At 31.6% G+C, this 20,994-nt stretch overlaps 1 protein-coding gene across 1 annotated transcript in view; it reads right to left on the bottom strand.

Moving 5' to 3' along the window:
• The window catches only part of LOTGIDRAFT_225788 (hypothetical protein), a gene marked incomplete at its 3' end in the record, with an annotated part of 28,225 nt that extends 7,575 nt beyond the window's left edge, over positions 1–20,650 (bottom strand). The window contains exons 1-9 of the mRNA XM_009050622.1: positions 20,225–20,650; positions 19,054–19,207; positions 17,590–17,653; positions 15,379–15,434; positions 15,022–15,095; positions 14,839–14,907; positions 1,868–1,949; positions 814–938; positions 738–784 (exon numbers count right to left, since the gene is read on the bottom strand). Coding sequence (XP_009048870.1) covers positions 738–784; positions 814–938; positions 1,868–1,949; positions 14,839–14,907; positions 15,022–15,095; positions 15,379–15,434; positions 17,590–17,653; positions 19,054–19,207; positions 20,225–20,337 — 784 coding nt within the window. The 5' untranslated portion in view covers positions 20,338–20,650. The remainder of the gene's footprint in view (positions 1–737; positions 785–813; positions 939–1,867; positions 1,950–14,838; positions 14,908–15,021; positions 15,096–15,378; positions 15,435–17,589; positions 17,654–19,053; positions 19,208–20,224) is intronic.
• Positions 20,651–20,994: the final 344 nt, after the last annotated feature.

The raw sequence follows: 20,994 nt of genomic DNA on the forward strand, positions 1-20,994 counted from the left end.
AATGAAGATAATAATAATTAAAATCAACTTTAATTGACACATTGTCTTCATTTCCAATCATAAATTTGAACATAAAATATGTTTTAATATAATTTGATGTCAACAAATTTATAAGTTTGAATCTGAAGTCATGGATGGTAGATATCAATTTGAATTAATTTTTTGGTAATGTCACTCAAGATAAACCGAATAGGCTAGTTCAATTTAAATCAATAAATCGAGCGAAGAAATGAATTTTCATCTCTTTCCAAGAAAGGCAAAAAATATTAAGAGTATGCACACTTCAAATACACGCGAATCCAGATGTTATTCAAAGTAAAGTTAACAGATGGGCAGACGACATATTTCTTCTTAACAGCTGGCTTCCCGCGCTTTTTGATAGACTTGTATTGTGATTATAATTAAGGAAACTAATCCAAAATGGCGACCCAATTGTCATGAGTAAGACTAGATGACACTAAGACTGAATACTAAAAGTTTGAAATATCTAAAATAAGTCACTAAACATACACCGAAAGTGAACATATTGAAATTGTTGTTTCTCAGGTTTTATCACGACCGTCGCGGTGTCCGCATTTGAATTTTTTTGTTTAATAATAATGAATAATTGGAAACGAACTGATTAAAACATAAAACACACACAAATGACGATTCTGTGTTTGCAAAATACATTGACATACACATGAGTGGCATATATGTAAGTATAGAATAGACAGGCTCAAATTATTGATATGTACTTGCAGCAAAGGGAGACAACTTTGGTCGTAAATGTGAGAAACGAAGACTAACTAAGACAATAATCATTGTAAAGACTCACCTCCTTCAGTAGGATCTAATCGCCTAGCCCGTCTACCATGTTTAGAATTGTTGTGTACAAACATATTATCTGAGATAGTTAATAATGGCCCATCGATTGCCACTGATGTAGATACTGCTACCTGTAATATATTGTATATATGTAGATAGTTGAATAGCCAGTATTTAATGCAAGATACTGCATAATGAAATAAGATAAAATGGAGTTTTACTTTTTAAATTTCTACAACTGATATGGTATAATGATGACAAGGCCACATTAGAAATTGATAGTTGGAACACCATGTCAAATTAGACCAGTAACGACAAAAGCACGTGACTACATCACGTGATACTATTGACAACACGTGACCTAATGTCTTTTAAGATGAATAAAGAATTAAAGAAATACTCGATTGCTGGTCGAAGAGACAGGTTGACGAATTAGATGTCAAAATTTATTCAATTTTATCCCTTTTACTATAATATCAATTCAATATTTAGATATTAATAAGAATTTCTTACCAGGCCAACACAAAGTAGCCAGGCGGACACATTTTTGATACACGTGACAATTTCAATCTTGATCTAATTACTCTTATGAATCACGAATATTATTGTCACAATTACTGAGATAATTTTCTTTTTTTCTGAAGGTTTAAAAAAGCGAACATTTATTAGGAATTGCAACTGAGTTTGTTGGAATTCGGGTAAAATTTGATTGAAATAAATCAAAAGCATGAGAATCTTCCTGAAAAAAGAAGCAAAAGAACTTTTTTTATGGGTGAATATTTTGATGTAGTTTTAATGAAGTTTGGTTTAATAATTGAAGAGAAATTCTTATCTTTATGATGAAGATGTTTTAATCATCAACTTACTGAAGCAAGCCATTAACACATGTTTATAGGAAAGAACTTGTGTGGGAAGTAATGATTTTTTTTGTGCTTAATACGATCTCAATCTAACAAATATTATACCAACATGTCTCTTTGCCGACACAAAGAAAATAGAGAAACAATTTATTCTACTTCCGGTAACCTAAAATTCAGATGTGTCTAAAGTAAGTACAAACCTGAAAACGTCTCATATCTCGTGGATTACCGGCATTCTTTAAACAATTCTGGTTACATTTCATGAAGAATTTGAGGAAGAATCTGAAAATGGAAAAAAAAAAGAAAAAAAATTACTAGATTTAGGAGAGGGTGTAGGTGTTATTTGTTAGAGATTAACAGCGACATGTTATTAGTAATAATACGGTAAATAGAGTATAACTGTGTCTCGGAATGATTTATGATGAGTTATTAGGCTATATTATTGTTGGTTATTAACAAATAAAAGAATAAAAATACATCAAACAGCACGTGCTCGTCAAAACGAGGTTATTGTGTGTGTCAGTCCATCAGTCTGGTGGACCGGAACTGATTAAATCATAACGAGGCAGGCTAAAAACAAGAATTATTTGCCTTTGTCACACAAGTTGATAATTACGGAAATATTATTAGGTCGAAATATATATAAGTTGGTTCCTTTTACTTATATAGCGATTTCTGTAATGTATGACTGCAATCGTGAATGTTACTATTTAATAATATGTGTCTCATAAAAACTGGAAATGGTTGTATTATATTTTATAAAGATTTGACGACGTTGTATTTTAACCATTGTTGTTTAGTTTGTATTTTAAACCTATAGTACTATTGGCCTAGTCTAATGGCGTACAAGTGATTAATATAGAGTCAGAATGAGAATGTCATATTAATTGCTATAACGTCTCTATCAATACTTTATGAGGTGAAAATTGGAATCAAGATGGCTGATCAAAGATGGCGGTGCTATCTAAACATGGCGACCATATTAAAATAATAACTGTTTGAAGAAATAATCGGGCTTAATGGTTCCATTAACTAGATGTCGTCAGTCGTAAAATACAATGAAAACATAATAAAGAGTCGCTATTTTGATTAATAATTTAGCTATTTCTGTACCAGAGAGGAACTTCACTTAATATCTTTCATAATGCTCTTTCTCTAAGTGAAAAATTGTGCATGAATTTCCAGAAACAATCTAGATTAACAAATTATTTTACAGTTTGGAACAAATTTCAAAATTACTCGATCTCAAATCTTACCAAATCTACAAACAATATTAAACATCCATAGATTTAATCTAGATTTCTCAAGACAAGATTATCCAGCTTATAGTCATTAAGACATTATGAAGCAGTGTTAGAAGTATTATTAAGATGTTTTATTGCTTAATAATCCCTTCAGTGTTTTCTTTTAGCCAACAGGATTACTCTATATCGATCTCCAACCTGTTCTAAATATGGTGCTTTTAGATCTTCGACATACCAATTGCTATGACCTACAATGCTTACAATATTAAAGTTAGCAGATGGCATGCCTAGCATAGCACCATTATTCAGTCAATTAAAGTCATGTCATTTGTATTTTTTTTTAAAAAGAAAATCGTATAGAATACAACAGTACTACTCCACTACGATTGTACTAAAACACTGGGATGTATAATCTTATCAACGAGACTCTTCGCTTCTGAATCTCTCTTATAGCAAGTTATTTCAATGAAGCATGGTCAGTTAGAGGCTTTTTAAACACTGTAATTCAACCGAGTAGATCAGTTTCTGTTGGGACTATTTCCAATGATTTGTGAGCATGTAAGATTTCAGATGTCGATTAGATATAGATGGCGGTTATTTTGTCCCGTGAGATTTTAATTCAACCAACGAGAGTTATCGCGAGATTTATTGGTATTTAAAGAAGAAGTAATTTTTCATTTCAGTAAGAAAATACAGAACTACCTCAGTGATTAATGATTTGGGTATTCAAAAATATGGCTACACACATACTTCCAGCTATGATATGGAAACGTTTATTGTTTTTGAAATCTACATGTTGTGTAACTTCTATCCTGACAGGTGCTTCTTTCAAAACCCTGTGTTTTTTCTGTTATCTTTTAACGGAAGTTGAATTAACTGACAAATATATCAATTACTTATATAATTATCTTTCCTCTGTATTACATCATTTCAAAATTTATTGCGTCACACGTCAACTATCTTAAAACCCCATGACGTCACAACAACTAATTCGAAGAAGAAAGTATAATTTCAAGCCAGCAGTGATACGAGTGAGCTACCATCTTTGCCTGTATCTCTCCATTACACTTTTATATCGTCATAAATTTGTTGATGACGTAATTAAGACAACATTTATCTTAGAATCAAATGATATTTGTAAGAGGGTTCATTTAAAATGCTTCGCTTTAGTTAGTTAACAACCGGTGGTCGTCATTTCAAACATTTTATTTTACTTGATCAGACGACTCAATCTTTTCACCAGATTTGTTAATATTCCAAATATCAATTTGTCCATCTTCGTTTCTGTTTAGGTCTAATGGTGGTTTTTACACCTCCTTTAACGTCAAATCTAATAATTAGAATTGGTTTTAGTCTGAACACATGAAGCAGAAAATGAAATGATTCTATAATTGTATTTTCTCTATAATTATCTAGTGATTTTTGTATTTTTATGTAAATGGATAATTTTGCTTTATTTATTTTATTGTGAAGCGAATAATTAGAAGTGAATGTATTAAAAGCTTTATATTATCTATCAGAATAGGTAACTATTAGCAACTGATAAGTAAAACCATAACAAAAATATGCAAATTCACATGTTTCACATGGTCTATAATGAGACGTCTGTTGTTAGGTCTATATTTTCATTATCGCCAACGATTCTCTGATTTTCGGAACATCTTTTGAAAACATCGTTGGAATTTGTATTTAATGAAAGTCTATGGTGGCGTTATTTCTATCTAAATTGAATGGTATAAGGATAAATGTAAAGTGTCACAAAGTTCCATTATTTCGAGAGAATTGTCAATAACTATAATCTATTATACTGACAATATCAGTTCTATCTCCACCATTTTCTACAATATCGTTAGAATCAACGCCACCTTAAACAATATGTATCATTTCTACAATAACCACAATCTTTCCTCATCTCTTCTGTGAAAGGAAGGAGCGGTTTCTCGAGCAATTACCGTCGTTTAACAGACGTTTTAATTGATATGATGCATAACTTGCTGTATTTTCCCGCGTGGCTCGCGACATATCGAAGGAAATAAGGTGATAAGAATCATTTTTACCGGAAATGAAAGTTGGTGCAAGCAGACGTTGATTATCAGTTAAAGTGAAACAACCATTATTTTCTAGCATTGTTATTCTAATAAATCAGATCAATTGATATTTAAGGGAAAATTCTTGCATGAAGTGCTGTTTTGTGATCTTTTACTTCAAAAACGGTTTGAAACAGGCGGAAGGAATTGCAATTGATTTTAGAAAAGATCTCAGGTGAAAACGTTTATACAATAATCCTTTAATCTAGAAATGCACAATGTCTTTTGAAATTTCAATATATGTACATACCATAATAATTCTTAAACTGAAACATCAAATGAAGCAGAAAAACAAAATGGTGGCAATTATAAAACAGTCATTTCCCAGTTAATAACAGCTATAATCGAAACATTAATTTAGTCATCTCCTAGTTTTATTGTGGGCTTCGTTAACTTTCTTTTCCGTTCATCTGACCCTAAGATCATTATTTCGACCCCTTAAAGACGTGCATCAACCCCTTCAATCCTTATTGACGTTTGTCAAGATCATACAGGTCACATAATTCATTTTCTCCCTTAACCAGACGTCAAGTGATGAAATATGGCGACTGGTTCTGATCAATTTTCGGACTGTGAATATTGACAGAAACGAAGTGAAAATATCTTGATGAGTTCTGAGCACAATATGATGATATTAGATGATGATTATAAAATCTGACCTAAGATTACACATCATTATATCAAAAGATTAAAAACACAAGGAAAGCTGACGGAAATGTTGTATCTATAGCATACATTTTTAAAGCATATGATAGAAATCCAATACTATGCAAAAAGAAGGTTTTCCTGAAAAAAAAACCCCAAAAAACCAAGGGCATCAGATATCGACAACTTTGAAATTGACGCCATGCTAATTAAGTGCGGACCTAAACCAGAAGTATCAATAGCGCCCCTTACTGAGCTATTACATTCAAGTTATGCAACTTGGTGTTTACTCCTAGTGGGGTTTATCAACATCCACTTGATTTAAATATCAACAAATTATCTTGCTATAAATACGGGGTAATTATTTAGATAAATCTTGAAGTAACCAGCTGGTATAACACAGTTAATTAGTCTTGTTTAAAGTCTACGGGTTGTCAACATAAACTTACTGACTTTTTAACCATCTCGGGTCACACTTAAAACATATAATATTGCAATATTTAAACGATTAAGGTGTTAATTCGTGGCAGGGTTCGTCAAAACAGATGTAAAATTACATACCGACCTATCAAAAATTTGCGGGAGGCAAAAAGAAGCAGATTTTGACATTAGAAATAAACGTATGCAGCCATCTGTAGAGAATTCAGTTGCCTACAAGTTTATATCAGTGATATATCACGTTAACACCGAGGTTAATATTTTCGATCATACACAAATATTTGTGCACATAGCAGAGTAATATTTGATTTGGGTTCACTAAGTGGGAAATCCTCCTGTACCTAGATATTTAGGAACTTTAAAAGGCATGCATAAACGATTACTTCACATATGTACATTTTTAGCATAAAATAACATTTAGCCAACTATGTAATCACCATCAAAATTTTTATAAATATGCACTTGTTAAACATTTGCAGATGAATCAAGCATACACATCTACATTTACTTTATACTCTGCATTTACATGCAATTAAATACAGAATACAAGTAAATGTTTAATATCATATTTGAAAAGCAAAAATATTCATCTATCTAAATACTTCTCAATGGATGAATGAATGTCTCAAAAATCTTGTATCTATCTAAATACTTCTCAATCAATGAATGAATGTCTCAAAAATCTTGTAAATGAAGCATGTAATTTTTCTTTTTATTAAAACGGTCTTGTTTTGTTGTATAACACATTGAAGATCTTATTCTAAAACCATTTTTGCTGACAATGTTGTATACATCTAGAACTCTCCATAAATAAAATATATTGTGTCATATATAAAGAAAAGACTGATTGTTGTCTTCATTAATTTGTCTTTTCATTCTTTAAATAGAATGTTTAGGATCCGTATTTAGACATAAATAACAATATATGTTTAAATAAAGCTAACTTTGTTAGCAAATCTCAAGAGTCCCCATTCCATGTTGAATCTGCGAATTATCCGACTTTAATAAAGTTGTATTTAGAACTCTTGGGACTGGTTGCGTCTAAATCTCTTCTCGACTTCACATCAAGAAAGGGAAAATCCCCGAGGAGCAATAACAAACCTTCAGACAGAAATCTCATTACTTATGGCTTTATAACTAAACATTTCGATTCACGCTTTTTACAGTTTCAATTTTACAAGAAGAGGAATATTCATCGTCAAATTCCTCCCAGAAAGAATAAGACAAAGACAGATTCCCAAAATTCATTGATTATAATCGTTTTAAATTTCGTTCAAATCCTCTGCATATTTCTCAAATAGAATGTGATCAGTTTTGCTATAAAGTATTTCTGGAATACACGAAGTTCAATAAATTTGAGAATTGGATGATGATTCAGGCCGAGATTTTTTTGGTCAGTATGACAGATGAAATGTCTAGATTTGTGAGAAGTAGCTGACAGATTGTCGTCAAGTTGAGGAGAGGGCGTATTTTAATCTTTCTGCCTTCAACTGAAAGATTGGATAAAGAGAGTTACAGAATCGTGCCAGGAATTACTGACCAGATTAAAAGAAACCGATTCTTTAACGATGAAGATGTTAGGATAGTGTTTTGCACAAAATATGGCAAATTTTAACTTGTTCTCTTGTATATGACCAAAGTCTATGGAGAATCATACAGTTGTAGCTTCATAAAGGTGTCTACTGTGAAGTCCGCGTTAATAAAACCGATTGGCTTCAATTGCAAGAGCTATTGGCCTATTAAACTAAAAACTCCAAGATTAAACCAAGAATTCATGATCTTTATAGAAAACGAGGAGAAAAGGTTTCGATAAAACTAAATTAAAGCAGAGTAATGAATTAATCAACTTTCATCGATTGGAGTCTAAATTAAACGATTTGCTATAGCCTATGACGACCTCCAGCGTCTGATCTGTTTATTACAATGCCACCAGACCTCATGTTTGTGGCGTTAAAAAGGTTGCAATATTTTATTTCAAACCGTTCCCCAATTTTCAAACCATATTCATGATCATCAGAAACAGATATTCAGAACAAATGTTCTATGTCTATGTTATGAATTTAGACCACCGTGAGTGATTAAGGTCAAAAGAAAAAAAGAAATACTCAATTTTGTAATCAAATTAATTATTCTAATGGATTTGGAATCGATTTGAGTTTTTGTTTATCTTTTTATTGTCATACACGATTCCACATTACCGCTTCGTCGGATTCATTTTCTTTATTGCTCTACGCTTATTCATAACTCTTTAATCGAGTGCGGGACTGTAATCGAACATGGCGCTGATCTATAACGACTGGAACCATGGGAATTCTCAAGCTCTTTAGCAAAGAAGGCGAATTAAACTTATCAATGAATAGTTTAAACGTAAAGTATTTCCGAGTATTTTACGCTATTTGCTCGTGGAAATCCTCTGGGGTCTTCGATTCATTCCATAATCTGATTGGGAATTGTTGTTCTCATGTTGTACTAGAACTCTCGTGAGATTTGAATGTTTGACGGGTAAGCTTAACTCTTGTCGTATATCTATTATCCGTAGTCTCTCTTCACATCAAATTTTAATCACAAAAGAACACCTTGGAGAAAAGAAAACACACTTGTTTACAGTTTCAATTAAAAGGCAAATAACTGATTTAACAAGACCGACGTCTGCCTGGGGAATTCAAGTAGCGAAATGAACGGAAAAAGAAATAAAAATGTAAATATTGTCTATCTGCTGAAATAACTAATAGATGTTAATTAGACGATATTATCATATATTCCCAACAGGAAAAGAATAAATTAGCGACCTTCAGGGACTGATTAAAGAGAAGTTAACTGACATAATGTTCAGAACGCAAATTTACGTTTGGTAGTTTTTTTAATTGATTCTTTTTTTTTCAATCAAAACACTAACTTTCTTGGCGTAAAATGTAGGGTTTTTCTTCAATGTACAGTCATTGAAATAAATTTTCGTTTTTGTGTCTTTTATTGCGCATATTATTTGAAAACAGTGCATTTTTAGATTTAAAGGAAACTGTATGGAATCACAATATTAGAAGTAGAAAATGAAATCATCAATATTCCTGGAAGTTCAGGCTTGTTAAGTGAAAGTAAAAATAATGATAGCTGTAAGGTGTTTTTACATGTTTAAAACAACGAGAAATAAAAGCAATAGAGTAATTAGACGGTGGAGAAAAGTGTTAGTTAGTTGAAAAGCACCGTGACTTGCCAATAACCGTCCTATCGATCGTGAAACATTAATAAATAATGCCTATCCACACAACAATAAACCGTCCTGACGTTCATCAGAAAATGGCGAGAAATCCCATGGGAGATGGCCTATAGTCAAGCGGGAATAAAGTTAATACTTGTGGGTATAAAGTGGGATTATATACCATTATATTACCTTGCTTTATATCTCAATATACTTGACAATTTACTTCCATTCCAAACTATAAATTCATGAAGCCGTACGAGTTCCATTAGAAACTGTAGAAACCCTTTGTAAAAATACAAAATACGTTATCTAAAGTCAGGGAAACTAAGTACCATTAATCGGTGAACATCATCAATACACCAATATATTTCGGACTGAAATCTTTTTGAAAGATGGACATTGTGTAGTAAATAAGAATAAATAGAAATGAAAATGCACAAGAAAGTCTTGTCGTGTGATATTCATACCCTGTACACCTCTTTAATATATCTGTAACAGATCTCTATCACATCTTTGCGTGCTTGTTACATGTCCAGACTTCAACCCACGAAAACAGGTGCAGAAAGTAAATCCACCGTGCAGAAATAGCTCATTTCATTTAAAATTTAATTTAATTTAATTAAACTTGTTAGTTTGTTTCAACTTTTACCCCCTACCGACACCTGCCACAGTCTTATTTAAAAACAAGCAACAATTAAAATTTAGTTATTTTGACCAATCAATGACCCTGAATAAAGTTGATGCATGACGGTAGTGACGTTGACGGCCATCTTGAAACGATGTTGATATTTATGCAAGGGTAGGTTACATTTGGACAAGAAATTTGAGATGCCCTTTAAGTTGATCGAAATGGAAACAAGCTGTGTAGAAGAACGTTCTGTATCACAAATGGAAATCATTGAAAAATTGTAACAAACAAAGATCAAAACAGCAAATCTTGTCTGCCGACACTCAGACACATCAAGAAAACTCAAGAGAATTCAGGATTTGCCTTGACATTGAAAAGTTCTCACGATTAGATGAGTTAGTCAGAATCTTAATATTAAATACATTATGAGATTAGTCTAGTCGTGAAAGACACGTACATTTACAATAAAGATATAACTTACTACCTGTATTATTTATAGACCTGGTGTCTTATAATAATTACCCCCATTTTCACCCACATCAGCGTTCTGAAGTTTTTTGAATGGACATGGGCCTTTGCCTTTACCCTACAAATATAGTCCATTAATTCATGCACTATTTTATTCATATACCCATAATTTAAGAAAAAACAATCAGAAACAATTCAGGGTTATCTTCGTTTCCAATACTTATCCACGACTGAACAACCTCAACAGTTAGCTTAACATATCGGGAAGACTTCGCTTCAATTACCAAAAAAACGAAAATGTGAGAATGTGCTTCTTTGTATTCAAAGCAATAACTATGGTGTGTTGCACTCATGATGCGGTTTGGTTATGTAAATGACACTGAGATGAATGTTTGAATATATTTTGTAAAACATTTAGAGTTGATATTAATAATTATATATATGTTACGGGCATTCATATAAACAGAAACAGAAAACGCGACAACGAAATTTGTAATAAGTGAGAAATTGAGATATCTCTCTTATTTATCCAACATACATAATTAAGAGATGCACTTAAGACAATCACATCTCTCGACTGCTTCTCTTCTACTTCACAAATTGCAGTAACTCAAGCGGAAAAATTGCGGAATTAGCCGAGAGTCAATATGGCGTCAGAAATCGAATTGTCGCTTGGTGATTGAACGTGAAAAAAACGCGCCATATGTGAGCTAGAATGAAGACTGAATAGAAGTGATTTAGGAGAATATTTTACTGATATTGTAGCTAATAACAAGGTTAAGGGTCAGGAAATTCGACCGAGATGAAAACATGGGGGTCGGGAAGAGATATAACAGTTCCATTGAGTCATTCAAGCTTGTTGAAAGGTGCTAAAATAAGTGACTCTTTGTAGACAACAATAGTTGTTGATTTTTGTATTATTTGTTCTCTTGTACTTCTAGCTTATCACCAAATATAGAATACTAAGCTGTCATCTTATCTGTCATTTTGTTTTATTCTTCCATGAGATTTTATTGTCCAAGGACATGTCTTATTAATAATTTAGACAATTAATTATCATTAAGAAAATATTAATTGCCATGTTTCATATGCCTTTATAATGGGCCCGATATCCTAATATACAATATGGCCAACATAACGACCCAATAACATTCTTATATGACCGAGTCTAATTAATAATGCATATCCAGACACATGTTTTATGATATGAAATGGAGAAAGTCGACACTGACTGATGAGCAAGAGATATTTCTATAAAAGCCTTGGATTTAGATCGATAATATTTTATAGTTGAGAATAGTTAGATATATAATCTACTTATAAACAAAATAGTTTGCATTTCAAACTGGCTGAAAGAAAACTTAGAGAGCTGCAGTCTGTTGTTAGTGACTTTTAGTTTCTGATCACCAACATTCATTGAAATACAAGAACAGCAACTCAAACAACACTAGAAACTATATACAGACGTGTTACTGAGTACAAATTCCAGAACCTTGTAGCAATGAAGCGATATTAACTTAATTTCCACTCGAACTGAATTAAGGTGTTTAAACCGACCATAAACAGATTATCTGGACAATGGTCAAGAATTGACCTCTGATAGAAGGGTCATCTGGACAGTAACTGGCCATTTAAAGTGTGATATTGAATCAAGACTACTAGAATTTGTAATTTGTGTAGTAATATGTGTTTCATATCAGATAGCAGATCTTTAATTAAGATTATCAATTTTCTTACAAATAAAGTCAATCAGAAATTTTATCAGTATCAAATAACCTTCAGATTTTACTCTACACTGTTGTCCAGCTAGCTTCTTAGTTAAAAATCTGAACCTTAGAATGCTTGCATCTTCATCTAATAGCTTGGAATTTGTTGCCAGTTTCAATTTACATTCTACGAGTTGGTTTTTATATTGTTTTTGATAAATAAATAAATAATTACAAAATCAGTAGAGTGAAATCGGTGAGCATTTAACCTGTTCAATAAGTTTACTACCACAAGGGACCAGTCATTGTGTTAAACAATAAGAAATTATCAGTCTTCAAGGTGCCCTCTCGGGAGAAGTTATTGAAGATTAAAGTATATTATCTGGTCAAATTAGCCGTTATATGAACTACTCAATATATAAAATTATTGTGAGTTATAATTGGACGTGTGGTTTTGTTAAGGTACAAAACATACTATTTGATAACCTTTGACATTCCAAAGGGAAGTGAGGTCAGGTGTTCATTAAATTACCACACACTTATCAATACGTCACTTGACATAAATTCCGGCACGTGCTGTTTGGTATTAAAGGCACGTGTCAAGTTAGATAATTCAATTGCTTGTTGAGGAAATTTGGAACCTCTGTTCGTAGCATAGCACTACTAAAATATTCTTAAATATGTTTGAATTCTAAATTCTAAAAAGTTATATTTACTGATATAAGAAAGGACGATTTTGATAAAATCAAGCCAAAAGAGTTAATGAGAGACCTTCTGTCAGCAAGTTACTCAGATTAAATGGTCAATATCACTTTAAGCCATCGTCATTCACTTAATAGCTACTTAGACCTCTTCACTCTCAACAGAATTAACTTGATCAAGTTATCCTCATACCTTGAGGGCTTGACAAATTATTCTTATACACTTTCAAGTATTTGTTTAACAACCACCAACAATTACCATTATAGTATTTTCTTTCATAGATTATTGCTCTTGGGAAAATATTGTGAATAGAGCATTTAAGATTTCGTCATTTAATGGTTCATTTGGTTTTGTATTATTTGGAATGATTATAATATTGAAGCAGATATGTTGTTATCTATTACCACCCACAAAGTCAAAGGCACCTATCCATTGCATCTTTTTAAACTATAGGATTGTCCAATATATGATAGACTGAGTGGAATATTGATAACAATTGTGATTTGAATTCGAAATGCAAGATTTAAAAAAATATCAATTCGGGCAAAAGAGTGTTATTCCAATTGGAAGTGTTGAAGAAAATAATAAGGCAATGATGACGAAATAAGATGTGAATATTGGAGAGTATCTGGTAGAAATAATACAAGTCATTATTCAAGTCATTATAATCATTGTGACCAGCTGAGATACCAGTATTTACTTCTTTTATTTCTTACACTAAATAACATCTAACATTCACATCAAATTGGTAGGCGAGCAACAGTGTTATTTGTCTCGGCAATTGTTTAGCAGAGGAATATTTTGTGAAAAGAATGAGACTTTCAACAGCGAGATATCAGAAGAATTGTGGGATGTACAATTAAAATACACGCCGTTAAAAGTAGAATGCAAAAGAAACAACTTTTTGAAAATATTAGATGTTTAGGAAATATTTACAGATGATGTGGACTCCTTGTCCATTATTTTGAACTTTATTTGTACCTAGAATTCATTTTATCTCAAACAACTCTCAGCACGGAAGTTGTGAATGACAAATTGAAAGTCAGTTACTATGTCAAAATTACAATTTATAAACCTTTTAGCTCTTGTTGTTAAACATTATAATTTCTAATCTTAATCATCAGTTGCCCAGACACAAAGACAACATTGATTAGTTGTTGTAAATGGACTGGAACATATCGCTCTCGGATATCCGGGCCTTTAATGTTAGTTCCACTGTTGGAAGTTAGATATTTCAACAGAAGGCCTTATTAAGAATAACAATTGGCTGTTTAAAGGGGCATATCTTAGAGTAACACAGAGATTTAGCTACATCTTACTATGAGCTTTTAATATCGATTTATATTTAAACGATCAAATAAAGTGTTATCAAATGTGCATTTATGTGGTTCAAAGGCTCAGGACAAATCATCAAACGTTGAAATTCTAACGTCAAAATGTGGTTGTTAACAGTTATAAATTATAATCACTGCAGGTAGCATTATATCCAACAGTGAAGAGACACCTGTCTACAATAACTTGAATCAAACGGTATTTATCGTAATATCGCTTGTAAAAATCATTACCGTGTTCATTCTGAAGATTAATTCACGCAACTTTTTACATAGATATTCTACATGAAATCAGAAATGATGTCTACATATTGGAGAATTTACATTTTATGCACATTATAGATAAGTCGTAACATCGTGTGGGTTTTACAACACTAGCAGCTAACAAATGTAATAATGTATATACCCGACTGATATTCAAATATAATATGTTGTTGTCCAAAGATTTTCAGTAATCGTATTTGGATTTTAAATTATCGACAGTATAATGTATGTGTAATATTATGTTTTTTTTTCAATTATAGAAATGACTTTCATCAAATATGTTAAATTAATAAAGTAATGACTAAAAATGTAATGTAATGTAATGATTTTTAAGTTATATTTATAAATTGTGTTGTATTTTATAGTCAAGACTTTTATAAATTGTGTTGTATTTTGAATATACAATAATTTTAAAATGGTTTGAATTAAAGGAAAGTAAATAATGATATTTCGGCTTACCTGTCAATAATGACGGGGTCTGATGGAGTTTCATTTCTGTTTCCACAACTTTTCTTGTCACAACATCGACTGAAAAAAGTAGAATAAAAACGGTGACTGTACATCTACATCTTTTCAGTCAATAAAAAAGACTTGATATTCTTATTGCTGAATTTAATATCGGTCAAGAAAGAAAGTATTTACCTGCACATTACTTCATGTGTTAATAAAACACGACACATTTCTGGATTTTTATCCTGCCCTTCATATATGATAGCCTGTAAGAATAATTGTTTAATATAAGTAACATAATATATGCAATTAATTATATACAATAAATTATGCCTAAAATACTTCGTATATATAAAGATAATCCATAACTGCGGAATGTAATAATCTACTTGTATGAAACACACATTCACTTTATCTTTATATCCTTAGGCTGAAATAGCCAAAACACAGAGAGTTGAGATCAGCTGCCCGACAAAGTAGCAAAGTATCAAACCGCCTGAAATTTCCCCGAATCATAATTGAATTGTATGTTGGTAGAACACACCTTACCTGTTTCGATACTGAATCAATGAGTCGAACATAAATTTCTTGTTCTTGTCGTACACCTGCAATACAATATCCATATACAATTTTTATGGGGTCAAATTCACGTAGCTTTCTGATTCTTGATAACAATGATGCAGATATTGTTAAGCGGACGCAAATTAATGTATCAATGATTACCAGTTATTAAAGTTGTAAAACTACAATCAAAATGGTAACCCCCTCTCCGTTGTAAAAATGTAATAATTTTAACATAAGCCTATATTCCACATCTAGCAAATAACTGTTAAAAGAAAAAGATATAAAATATTTCATCTCGGAATATATGTGTTACATTTATTTTTTTGTGTGATGTTTATGTGTTAAAGGTTAAAACATGTGTTAGAGATGAGAATCTTTAAAGTATAAATTAGTCATTTTTATCTCGAACATAAATCAAATAACATCCTTCACATTATTTTTGTGCTCATATTGAAACAGGTTTTGAGAAAATCGCAAATACACATTGCTTCTTGCTTTGGACAACTCTGCTTATGATTTTTAGATCTAAATAATTATATATATTTAAAAAAGAAGATACTTTTAACAATTAAACTAGATTAGATTCCCTATGTCAGCTCTCTAATTTAAATGTTTTTCAAGAAATACAAATATAAGAAATAATATTGCTAATGATAAAATGGACATATTGTGGCGGACTTCAGTGTAAGCACCACACCAAGTCCAACATTGAATGTATATGAAGCGTAACGACAAAAGCTTTTAAGTTGATGAAAAGTTGACAATAATATCATCCAGTATAGTTATTAATCATTTATTCTCTCTAGTTTCTAACTTCAATACTTTTTATCATTCTACTGTTTTTACTATATTGATTTTTCTGAAATATCAGGCATTTTCTACTTTCCATACAATAAAAATTATCTGATTATACAGAATATTTCACCAGTTTTTGATAAAGGGGGTTTCCTGTTTTGACTGCAATTGGGGGTAAAGCTGGAAATATTCCTCCAATCAAACAGACTGGTTTTGAAATATTTGCTCTCTTTGTCTGTCAAACTAGTTGTTGTAAGATGGAGATATATTTAGATTTCAGAACAAATTGTTTCTCTTTTCGTTTTTCTAAGCCTGTAATCTATATTTTAACTCTAGCCTATAATTAGATGGTTGGCGGTGCGGGAGTTATTGTTCTCTAATAAATTTGTTAATAGTTTGCTATAAAATTTAGCCTCCCCATCTGTCGCTCTAATAGAACCTGTCTTCTCCACTGACAGCGTGATGTGTTACTCCAGAGTTTTCACTGACAAATTACAAATATGATCTCCAAATTTTGCTGGTGTGAAATTTGAGGATTATAATTCGTCTTATAACAGCGATATTGAATATCATATCAAATGAATAGCGGTAAAGATAAAAGCCTCATTCATATTTTAAAAATGGTAAAATTCTTTATAAATTCAGAAGAGATCAATAATGATTTTATTTGTTTAATGCCGATATTTAATCTGTCTATTGTTGAAGAATATTTGAAGGTCATACAATGCACGTGTAATACACGACAGTTGGCTAGCGACACGGCATTAAGTACAACAATTCTATTCTAATTTCACCTTGTTTACATTCATTCTCTGTTATTTGATGGGATTTATTCCTTCATTCTCATAAATCTTTTAAAACCCGACATAAAGAAAGGTTCCTTCCTTAATTTCAGGTAAATATTGTGAATATAACATAGGTCTAGATTTGTAATAGTTGTAGAGACACAATGACAATCAAATACATTAAATGATTTATTTTTTTTAGCTACGTCAAATTCAAAGGAATAAAAAAAGACAACTAAACGGAATTGTTTGGGTGGAAACGAATAAAAGTTTGGAATAAATAATTAAAGAAGATATAAGGATAATAGGCATACTGTTTAATTATTTATAATTCTTTAATAAAGTTAGAACTTGATATGCTTCAGTGAGATATCAAACTCATTGTTATAATGAAATATAAAATGGTAGAGTCTGTTAGTCAATATTGCCAAACCATTCCTGTTTTTACTGATTATTTTCATTTACAAAATATTCCATTTTTGATTGAAGTTAGAGTATGCAAGTACAATTATGAACGTTTAAAGATATTACTTCAGATTGTTAATTTACTTTCAGTATATTGTAAAATTTCAATGGATAACAATGAATAAATGTAAATCAAATTGTTTAAACTTACCATTAGCGAATAATAGTTGTAATCTGTAGTGGATTCCATTATTTGTCTTTTGTGATTCGTGTTCCTGAAACAAAACGAAATAAATATTTTAAATGAAAACTGCAATATTTTATCACTTATATATAATTATGTTTGAATGTTTAAAAATTATCGGCAACTCTGGGGTATTTTCGATTGCGCACTATTTTAAATCGCATTCGCATCCTATATTGCTTTTATGTATATTATCCGGTTTTGGTTAGATTACCATCAGTAAATATTCCAGGATGTAAAAAGTTATAAGTAAGAACGATATAAGGATATTCATTTATTTTCGCGTCAAAAAATATTCCAAATTTACATTTACCAAGTTCTTCCGGTTGATAAAAATATGGGTCGATTCAATTAAATAACGGAACGTAGTTTTAAATATGGTACAGAGAGGTTTTAAAAACGACATGCAGGTCTTGTTAATCAAGAGGAGGCTTTGTTAACCAGAACTTTCATTAATAAATAAAATATCAACGTGAATATGACAGAGTAAAACTTGTTCAATTTGGAATGTTAGAAGAAAATCTATACGTGTATTGTTGAAAAGTTCTAGATGAATGAAGGTAAAGTTAGAGATTGATTGTTCATGGTGAGAGACTTGGTCACGTAATAATCTCTTCTATATTCTGCCAACCAATTTATTTAATTTTATACATTAAAGTCGATCTTTTTATAGCATATATCACTAATCTTCAACTACTGGTACTTGTACATGAAAATAAGTTACAATTCTGAGGAAAATTCTTTTGATGTGAATATATTGGCCAGTCAGATGAACCGGAAACTAAAATTGCAAAAGTCGAGGCTTGTAAAATGATTTTCACGAAAGAAAATATTGACAATCGGTGTTCCGGTTAATTAAGTTCGATTAAATTCAACACCTTATTTGTTATAAACCGGAATATTAATATCAATATTTCGTGACAACGAGCAGAAACATTCTAGAATCAAGATCATAGGAAACAACTTTCAATGTTAGTCTTTTAATTATTCTTTTAAGACTATTTTCAGAATATTGATTATACGGAAACAATCTATCGACCATGACAATCGGCATGTTTCCCTTTCTAATTTTCTATTGACATAAACTTAGATTTGAATGACGTCAATTTCAGTTTAAGATTCAGTAGGCTACATGGTATTTTTTGCACCCAAAATAATAGCAAATGTTTCATGCGGTTCTTGGAAGACGTGAATGCTATCTAATCTTAAAACAAAATGCGGAACTGAAAACGGATCTGCGATTAAAAAAAGTGACAAGATTATCCGATGATCGTTCCTAGTGTCTCAAAAGTCGTACAATATCTTAATTATACCATCACAATCCGATAGTACCAAATAAACATTATAAGCTATATTATGTGTGAAGTTGTAATATAATGTCGGGTTGATAAAAGTGAGAGACATACCAAAAGATAACTGTAAAATTCTTACCTGATCTTTTTCTACAAAATCTATGAAAGCTGTCCTCTCTATTTCAACTGGTTGACCTTGTCTGTCATATAATGCCAGTACAAAGTGAAAGAAATTACTCTTTCTTAAATTACTTGGTGGTTGTTTTTCAAAATGTGCACGACTTAATCCCACACTGAAAAAAAGATTGATAATTGAATGAATGAATAAATACCTAATGATATTAATGATATCCATTTTCATGATTCACAAGATTCGTTGACAAGATATTTGCCTAATATCCTTATGGTTTTCAAAAACCACGTTTTATTTTTAAAAAAAGACGGGGTGAATTTGATTTTCCAAAATTAATGAATTTCTGAATTTGTATATGAGATATAGACGACTTAATTACTTAACGGCAAGTATTGTGAACGAATACAATGATTAAAAGTGAAAAAAGAAAGTATAGTAATGTCAATGAATATTTTATAAAATGACTTGTAACAACTAATCAAATATGAAATACGGTAGTTAATTAGTTTTTGTAAAAGAGGTAGATGTGAATATTTTAGATTTCGATTTAAAGTTGTTCTATATATATATTGAATTGGGAATATCTATCGGCTATCATTTTGAGACAAATATAATATTTTGTATAAAACATAAAACCTGTGCTCGCTAGAATTATAAATAAAAAATTGAACGATACACAACGAACCTCTTCCCACACCATTGTTTTCAGGGTTCAAAGATTCTACACATATTCATGTACAATGAGTACTTCATATGAATTTAGAGAATAAGTTGCTATCTGTCCTGCACTTCAGTCACTTTTATAGAACAAATTCACCGATGGTGTTTACTCGAGATGTCAACCATTAAATGTTAAAAAATCATTTTACCAAATAAATTATGTAGTCAAATAATCGTTTTGGGAAGTCGAGATTTCCTACAGTCATGATATGAATAATAAACTACGATAATAGCCACCCCGGGGATTGGGGCTAAATTTATCTGGAAATTCAACCACGGTACGGGGAATTAGTATCTGCAGCAAGGGATTGACGTAACCCTCATTACTGATTAAAAAAAGCTATAATTGTAGAATTATTATTAGCAAAACTATCATAATTAATATTCATTCTTTAAAACGTTATTACATAGTCATACTTTGCCTAAACCTGAGATTAGAAATGAAAAATTATCTTACCTCCCATTTTGATCTAAAACTGTCGGCTGCATCCAATTCCTGACAGCAGATAACTGGGAAGATAGAGATTCTTCCTTCATTGGGCTAGTCGTTTCTTGATCCGTTACAAACATTTACTCTTACTTTCAGGCACAACCCTGACACCAAAATCCTCAACAAAAACTTAGAATTTCACACCACTTCTTACATTTGTCACAAAAATTCCTAGTTGATAAAACTGTTCCAAGAGATTGAAGGCTGTGATAAGATCAGAATGAAAAAAGTGTTGACGTTCTAATGTATCATGAGAAAAAGGAACGTGTATTATTGTCAGGTAAATGGTTCCCCTTGCTCCTTGCTACTGTACACTTTATTTACTCCTGATACCAACTCAAACCCTGATATTGTCGAATCGTTTATCGAGGGACACTTCCAACTAGAAGCCGTAGTCACGTCTGCTCGAGCTGTCTCTCGGGTAAAAGCTTTTGTTGCTTTCCTCTGCCCTCCTCCGAACAGTAATTCCCATCAGACGATAGAATCTCCCGAGGGAAGTGGGTGGAGCCAGGAATACACTTAAACTAACCAATCATGGACGTCACTGACTCCCAGATGACAATTAGCTCCACCCATCTGCTGGTAGGAGTGAAAAATCTTTATTGTTAGTCCAATCAAAAAGCGCAAGAGGTCAGTGGTAATTGGAAAGAATTAGTACCATATGGAATGGAAAGACGGGTAAACCTATCACAATCACTAATTGAAATTGAAAGAAGAGAAACACGAGGGTTTTCGAT

This window comes from Lottia gigantea (assembly GCF_000327385.1).
Source record: "Lottia gigantea unplaced genomic scaffold LOTGIsca_150, whole genome shotgun sequence".
Taxonomy (NCBI): Eukaryota; Metazoa; Mollusca; class Gastropoda; family Lottiidae; genus Lottia; species Lottia gigantea.